The sequence below is a fragment of the Pyrus communis genome, chromosome 10 (genome assembly GCF_963583255.1).
Source record: "Pyrus communis chromosome 10, drPyrComm1.1, whole genome shotgun sequence".
Taxonomy (NCBI): Eukaryota; Viridiplantae; Streptophyta; class Magnoliopsida; order Rosales; family Rosaceae; genus Pyrus; species Pyrus communis.
This window is the reverse complement of record NC_084812.1, coordinates 1,578,900-1,587,563: the sequence shown is the minus strand read 5'-3', so window position 1 is coordinate 1,587,563 and position 8,664 is coordinate 1,578,900. Positions and strand designations below refer to the sequence as shown.

Genomic DNA, 8,664 nt, shown 5'->3' with positions numbered 1-8,664 from the left:
CATGGATCTGTGGTCAGAAACTCTTCTTTGAGAAACCCATTTCATGGAGTTTTTGTAAATTCATTTCGTGGATCTGCAGCCCTTCCCTTTTCAATACCAAATCCAACTCCCAAAATTTCAACCCAGAAAACCAAAAAATCCAAAAAGCCAAAAACCCAGAAAACTGAGAAACTGAAAGCAGATTCAACCCCATCTCCCCACCTTCGAGCCACTCACGCATGCATCCCGCCTCCAACTCCCAAATTTTCATTTTCGTTCTTGCTCTTTGGTTTGATTTTAAGATTTGCAAGGGATTTTGTGAGAGGAATAGAAGAGGCAGACAGAGATTTGCAGTGAAGAGGAAGAGAGAGATTTTTAAAATCTTCGAATAAAAGAGGCAGAGAAAGATTTGAAGTGCCACAGATAAAATGGCAGAGAAATGGGAGAGGGGAGGGATGCACTGGGCGGACAAAAAAAATGAGAGAGGAATATGAATCAGAGCTTGATCAAAATAAAAAGAAGGAAGATAGTTCTAGAAAGGAAAATGATAATTTAATAACAAAATATTAGTATATATAGATTAAATTAATAATAAAATATTATAAATATAAATTTAATAATATAATATATGAGTCCTGTTTTTAGTCCGATACAACATCAAACGCTTTACTAAATTAGTCCACCTTAGTCTATTCTAAGCCAATCCAGCTTAGTCCTTAAAGCTAGTCCAGTCCGAGATAGTCCGGTGCAACAAACGCACCCTTTAAGTAACAAGTTTGATTATTATTCCTGGCTTTTTAACTTTGTCTATATTCTGGCTCTGTGGTGCAGTTTCACTAACACTTCAAATATTCTGGCTTTCCGGTAATGATAAAGTTCTAGCAATATGGATCAATACAACGGGTTGTCTTTGGTTATTGCAAGTATTCGGAAGGATTGAACAATGGCCATTGATGATTTTCTCCCTCTCTGTTCCTCATCCCACAACGCCTGTGGAGCAAGAGCTGGAGAGAAGGATATTATCGTATATATTAGCAACGAGATATGGAAGTATTTTTTATGAAAATCAAAGTGTAAGACTTCGTTTGGTATCTAAGATTGGAATGAAATGAATTAATAACTCCTTAGATAAACAAGTGGATACTTGAGGTGAGTTGTAGGAACGAGGAGAAGAAAACGGTTTATCATTGTAAGTTCGCTTACTTGATCGTTTATTTTAGAATTATTTATGCTTGTTAATAAATCAAATTGTCTAGACGGCTATACCACGCGAACATACATCTTTTCAAACCTTCATTCTCTTATTGAGTTAAAAGTTGTATATATAAATATATAACTAATTTTTTTTTTTTTTTTTTTTTTTTAGGTGAACCGATTATGAACAAGAAAAACAATCGTGAATCCTAATAAATTAAAATAATCACGCCAAGTGATGTAGTGGAATTGTAGTAGAATTTCAAGTCAAGTTTCTTCATGATCTTGTGTTTGAAGCACGAAGCTGATAAAAACATGAGTGATTCTCTAGTTTAAAATTTTGTGAAAATATGTATTATTTGATTGTAATCAAAGATGGATTGAAATGTCTTTAACCTTTTCCGATCCCACTCAAAATTAGTCATACCCGTCGTCCAACGCCACACTCATGCATCGTATTAAGTCATCATTACGTTTATTGACTCAAATTTTTAGTCATAAAAGGAAAACCTAAAAACGTAGGAAGTGTCGCACAACAATAGGCTTTAACGAGTCCATATCGGCCAACTACTGCTACAGTCTAGGTTTGACAATTTCCATCGTTCACATTTCTCCAATTTTCCTTTATATTAAAAAAATTAAACTACTTAATTATTTATTAGGAAATTTCCTTGGAAACTTGTTACGAGTCCTTCCTTTTACCCTTTTTTCTTCGGTAGCTGTCGATTTTTCTCACTTGTTTAAGTTATTAACTATTAGGCCTTTTATGCAATGGGATTGCTATTTTTTTTTTAAATGAGATTAGGTGTGTGTTCACTTCACATCGAACTTCAACAATCTAAATTGTCTATTTTGTAAATCTTGTTTCATAGATCATTCTTACAAAAATTCAATTTAATCCAAAACAATTTTTTTATTTAGTTATCAAGATAAAATTTCATTGTTTCTTATATAACAAAGTATTCATTAATTTCTTTGAACTCAATTAAATGTCTTAAACATTTCCAATTTGGCTAATACTTTGTAAGGATGATCTATGAAGTGCAACTTGAAAAATAAACTGTTTGGATCATTAAAATTTGATGTAATATGGACTCCACGACTAATTCCCTACCCTTAAAGATTTCCATTAACTATTCTTTCTAGAGATATAAGCAATGACTAGTCTAAGCTTTCAGACTCTCACGCGGAAATCTGAGTTTCCACAAGTCCCATGTCTCGGCAGACTTGGCATCCAAATCTGAACCGTCCATATTACTCACAGAACCTCAGACGTGGCATCCATCCAACGGCCCGAAACAGCCAAAATTAGTGGTCAGCACAAAGCCTTCCTCTATATAAAGGAAGGGATGACAGTCTAAAAACCAAAACCTTTTATTAGTTTTCAGACAGAGGAAAAAAAAAGGGAGTAGGAAAAAAACTGGGGCGACCTGACCTTCAAAGAACACAAGGGCAATGGCAAGGAACACAAACATGGCGTTTTTCGCAGCAATGGCAGCGGCCGCTTTGCTAATGAGCTCGGCGGCAGCGGCAACTACTTACCAAGTGGGCGATGGGTTGGGTTGGGTTGTCCCTCCCGGTGGTGCCGCAGCTTATGCTACATGGGCTGCCAACAAAACCTTCGTTGTCGGCGACACTCTTGGTATATATAATTTCAACTAAATGAGGGCCTTTTGATAACTATTTTGCTTTTATACACTTAGTTATATGTTTCATACTAATTTCAACTAAATAAGTTTTCGTTTGATGACCATTTTGTTTATGTGAACTTAATTCAATGTTTCGTACTAATTTCTTGAACTTTGTGCTTTGTAGTATTCACATTTACGAGCGGAAGTCATGACGTGGCGGAAGTGACAAAGGCAGCTTTTGATGCTTGCAATGTAACTAGTCCCATTACTTTGGAGACTGCCAGCCCTACAAATATCACTCTTAGCTCTTCAGGGGAGCATTACTACATCTGCACCTTCGCTGGCCATTGCAGTGCCGGTCAGAAATTGTCCATCAATGTGAACGGAGCTTCTTCTCCGGCTCCGGCTCCAAGTACTACTCCTCCTCCTCCACCTTCACCACCGGCCTCTGTTCCAGCACCGGCTCCAAGTACTACCTCTCCTCCCCCTTCACCTTCACCACCGACCTCTGTTCCGGCACCGGCTCCGAGTACTAGTACTCCTACCCCTGCTGCTTCCCCAGCACCAACACCAAGCTCCACAAGAGCACCTGTCAATTGGACCGTTGGCAACAACTCCGGATGGAACGTCCTCCCTCTAGGCTCTTACCAAACTTGGGCTGCTAACAAGACCTTTTTGGTTGGTGACACTCTAGGTAAGCCTCACTTGCGCTAAATATGGTCTTTTTGCGATTGTTTTTCTGGAAAGTATTTATGCCTGAATGCTCTAAGAGTACTCCGGCCTAGAAAGGGTGGTATGTCGTGACGAAGTCACCAACTCTTTTTGAAAAGAAAAAGAAAATAAAACCTCAAAATTGCCCTAATATATCAAAACATGCGCAAATACAAGTCAATTGGTAACATGCGCAAATACAAGTCAATTGATTCGAACAATGTATCCATCCTTATTTTTGAGTTCGATCTCTTGTCACGCAAATCAAAATAGTTCAGATTTTTTGCCTCGTAAACAATTTACGTTTTTTTTTTAAATTAATTAGTCTTTAAGGTGTTGATTCCGTTTTTTTTATTGTGCAGTGTTCAACTATTTGAACGGAACACACGACGTGGCAGTGGTGACCAAGGCAAACTACGACTCATGCAACACCAGCAACACCCTCGCTCTGTTCAGGAACCCACCAACGAGAATCACTCTCAACACCACCGGCGAGAATTTCTTCATCTGCACTTTCACCGGCCACTGTGCCGGAGGCCAAAAGCTTGCCATCAATGTCACCGCCGGCAGCACCACCGCCACGCCACCTTCCTCCACCGCCACTCCTCCAAGCAGTAGTGCCACCCCTCCAGGCTCTAGTGCCACCCCTCCATCTGGAACTCCAACCACCCCAACTACTCCGTCGTCACCGACACCTGAAGGTGCAGCAGCACCACCAAATGCAGCAGCTTCTCTCGGCGCCGCTGGCCTTTCCGCTACCTTTTTGTCCATTGCTCTAGCTTTGTTGTTTTAGATTATTTTCCGGGGCGGTATCTACTTTTAAATCTTGTGTGATGTGATTCATTCAATTAGACAGCTATAGCGGGATTGTTGTAATACGATATTGATCAGTTTTTTTTTTACATAATAATAAATTTTTGGTTTTGAATTTTGACATTCAGCTATATGATCAATGAAATTATACACAAAAATGAATTCAATTAAATTCTTCAGAGTTTTTTCAACAATTTTTTTCTATAAAATTTAAATTTGAGACTCTCCAACAAAGTAAAAATTAAATGCAATAAAGTAGATTGTTTGATTCTTTTAAAATACAAATCAATATATATATATATATATATATATATGAACCGTCGAAAACAAAATTTCTACAAAGGTGAATGTTTCTAACAAATTGAACTACAAAGTCAGATATATTATATACTTCGTTTTCAATTTTACCAACTCTTTCAACAACTTAATTTGTTTGGTTTGACACGGTGCCATAGTGCCCCTCATCTTCTAAGATAATTTCTTGCTTTGTCAAAGATATTACGTGCTTAATTTTTGCAATTGGGTTTGTTCAATGCCAAAGCCTTTCAGTTGTCAAGACTCAAAAGAGAGAACAAATCCAGTTTAGCCACACAATAGTTAGATTTGTTTGACAAAAAAAGAAACATTATTCAATTAAGACAAAGAGACGTATAACGAATATTAAAAGACAGTGGCAAAAAGCAGAAAGACCCACTTGGCATGGTTTCGTAAAATGAAATTAAAATGACCATAGCATAACTTTGTTTTAAACATTTCTACTAAGTTTCGTTGATCAATCTTTTCTTCTTCTTCCATTGCTCATGTTTAATTTGTAACTGATACGTTCAAAATACTTTGACTCATACGAAAAAACAACTATATGTACTATACCCGTTAATAATTACGTAGTTAACTGTTGTTGACATTTCTAAAAATTTATAATACTTTATTCCCTAAAAACACAATGAAAATTTTCTATAAAAGCAACTTTAACTTTGCTAATACGGTTGTTATCTTCATATCATCAATCAAACAAAATTTGTGGTTAATCTGATCCTTTTGCTGGTGTACATACTTCTGTATGTTCTTGGTTTCGCTTTTACTTGTTACGTTGAGTCATACAATCTAAGGGTGTGTTATCCACGCACCATATTTTACTTCTCACACATCCTTGATAATTTATGTTTGTTGATCTTCTTTAATTCATCCGATCCGACGGTAAAAAATTAAAAAAATGTATAAGAAGTAAAATAAGGTTTGTGTAGATATCACACCCCATAATATATATACATTCTCGTTGTGATATCTACCTATCTTGGAGCCCAAGCGCAACAATACAAAACGCACCTAGTTCAAGTCAAAACATTTGACTTGGGCCATGATGCCTGCCTATTCCATTTCGTCTGATTACAATTTAGTCTCTTGGCAAATATACCCTTCACATTGTTACAAGGGGTGTATTTTTGTTTACACCCTCAAGTGATGATAATATTAACTACCCTCAAATAGTGATAATACTCACCATTTTATTTATTATTATTAGATGAATTAAAATTTTAAGATTTGTATCTATCCTCTATACAAATTTCTAAATTTAAACGCATCTAATGATGATAAATAAGGTGATGAGCATAACAATTACTTTTTTTATTTTTGGTCAAATGATAGATTTTATTAGATTAGTCATTAACGGAGTTCAAATCCATAAGATGATGAGCATCACCATTACTTTAGGATCGTGATAAAAAATAAAAAATAAAATCCTTGTTGTACAGGGCGATACTAAAAAGTAGAGACAGATCGAGTTTACTATACATACAAATTACTAAATATGGAAAAACAAGATGATGAAGAACTTACGTAGTTTTTTTTTTATTTTTTTTTATTTTTTAATTTGCTTTGCTCAATTGCACCCAAAAAACCCGGAAAAAAAAAGGGTTGAATTTGAGGAATCCGGATCCTCATCGGACGATCTTTGTGAGAATATTGAAGATTCGTGAATCGTGTCAGTTCATCGTACATCATACGGTCAGAGATCATTTTAAATATTTTTATTTAAAATTAAATACAAACGATACCTGACAAAAACTAATCGCACAATATACGATGAACGGACACGATTCACGAATCTCTAAGATCCTCATCAAGAGGATTTGGAAAGGATCTTGTTGGGAATTTGAGGTCAAATCCAAAATTGATGACTCTTCCCAGATTGTACAATATTATACAAGTCTTTTTGGTCTTTGCTTCTAGAAAAACACTTTAACTATTTTTAAAAAGAAAATAATATATATATATATATGGGAATTGTTATTGGTGCTTCAAAAATCTTATTCTAAACTTCAAACATTTTATATTTGAAAAGAAAAATACACTTCTGAGAAATACAGAATGAGATTTTTAGAATGTCAATAATAATTTCCTATATATGTATATATATGTGTGTGTGTGAGTGTGCCCGCGTGTGTAAGAAGGTCAAACTTCTAGATTATCTGTTCAAGTTGGAAAACAATGAAACTCGCTTTCGAAATGTCGAAAATAATAAAATTCTATAGATTTTGGTCATCCTTCTCTTTCGTATAAGTAGCCGACGTTAAATCAATCATCATCTGCACACACAAAAACAAACAAAAAACAAAATTTGCAAAGAGTAAAAGAAGAGATTAGGGTTTGTAGACAGGGACGAAGTAAAGAAGAACACACAGGAGAGAAATGGTGAGTCTTATGAGGTTGGTTGGTTGCTTTCTTCTTGTTGCAGTGGCCTTGTTCGGCGGTGCCGCAGCTGATACTTACACAGTCGGCCGGAGACGATCGATTTGGAATGGACTATTCCTCCAGCTGGCTCTACTGCCTACTCCACCTGGGCTAACACAGAGATTTCAGATTAATGATACAATAAATAACTAAAAATTTCTTCCTCTAAATCTTCATTAATGTTTGTTCTTTCTTACTGATTAGTTCAGCTCTGTGCAGGACGTCATTTCTTTATAAACAAGTTGCATTGAGAAAATTAATCTCTAGCAAGGTTGGCGCTAGGCACTAGTTGAGTGGGGGCCTAGGTTTTTTATTTTTATTTTTTTTATTAACTTTATTATATAACATATAAATAAATGTCTACTTATACTTAAAAATAGATAATTGTATTTAGAACATATAAATTATAACGTATTAGAACATATTGAAAACATGAAAAACAAGCGTAAACTAAGTCTTCATCTAAATATTCAACAAGTGTCTTACAATTTATTAAAAAAATAAAATGCAAAATGAACGTTATCTATTTTGTGTTTAAGTGAGAGTCGCAACTAAGACAGTTAGGCAGTCTAGGTACTCTTTCTTAATTTTCAAACGTCTAGCGATTAATTGTGGCGATGGCCAACCGTCTATCGTCTAGGCAATGGCCTAAGAGATGCTAGGCAGAGATTTTGATAAGAGTGATCTCTATTTCTTCAAATTAGAACCTGGATCGACCCTTTAAATGAATTTGTGCAAAGAAAATTTCTCCTTTTGATTGGTGAACATCTGTTTATTTATTTTTCTAAAATTGTTTTGCAGTATTCAAGTGGAGTTATGATTCCAGCCCTGCAAGTATTACACTGACTTCCAACGTGACCAGTTACTTCTTCTGCACGGTAGATACTCACTGCAGTGATCTAGGGCAGAAGGTGACTATCAACATTTCTGAAGATGATGATCGCTGGTGGGACCGCAACGCCTCTTCTTCTCTCACTGCGATGGCCATCTTCTTCTCTCACTGCGATGGCCATCTTCTTCTATAGCTTTAATTAATAGAAATCTAATGAAAATGATTTGAAAACTTTGAGTTTTAACGATAAGGACAAAATAAAATGTAAAGTGAATAGTATCAGGATTGACTTTTTAGTGTAAAAATGTGGTTTTTTGTTAAAGTGAACAGTACCGGAAGCATTTCGTTAAAATTCTCTTAATTAATTCTACTTAATACCTAATTTATATTCATGTGTTTTTGAAATTATGTTCATCATTTTGATTGATTCTTTTCATTAATCATAAAGCAAAGATTTTCCATTAAGAGTTGGAAGTTTTGGACTTTGTTTTATTTGTTCGAATGTTTCGGAAAGTTTTGGGTTTTATTTTTTGGCCTAATTGGATTATTAGTTCCATGATGATAGAGCAGTCGGAAGATAGCCTTATGTTAGCATGTGAGCCTCAATCCTTACAGACTTTACTATAGGGGTTTCAATCTTAATAATTTTTTACCACATGAGCTATATCTTCTGACTATCCTATCATCACGGGAAATTAATCTATTTAAGCCTTCTCGAATTTTTTGGATGAATTAATTAAGGCCAGCTCTGTCCATTGAGATGGGTTTGGT

At 35.4% G+C, this 8,664-nt stretch overlaps 1 protein-coding gene across 1 annotated transcript; it reads left to right on the top strand.

The window, feature by feature from the left end:
- Positions 1–2,558: 2,558 nt before the first annotated feature.
- Positions 2,559–4,489, top strand: LOC137748260 (uclacyanin 1-like). Its single transcript, XM_068488386.1, has 3 exons — positions 2,559–2,815; positions 2,989–3,498; positions 3,878–4,489. The coding sequence occupies exons 1-3, from the start codon at positions 2,629–2,631 to the stop codon at positions 4,306–4,308; spliced, it is 1,128 nt and encodes a 375-aa protein (XP_068344487.1). The 5' UTR covers positions 2,559–2,628; the 3' UTR covers positions 4,309–4,489.
- The last annotated feature ends 4,175 nt before the right edge of the window (positions 4,490–8,664 follow it).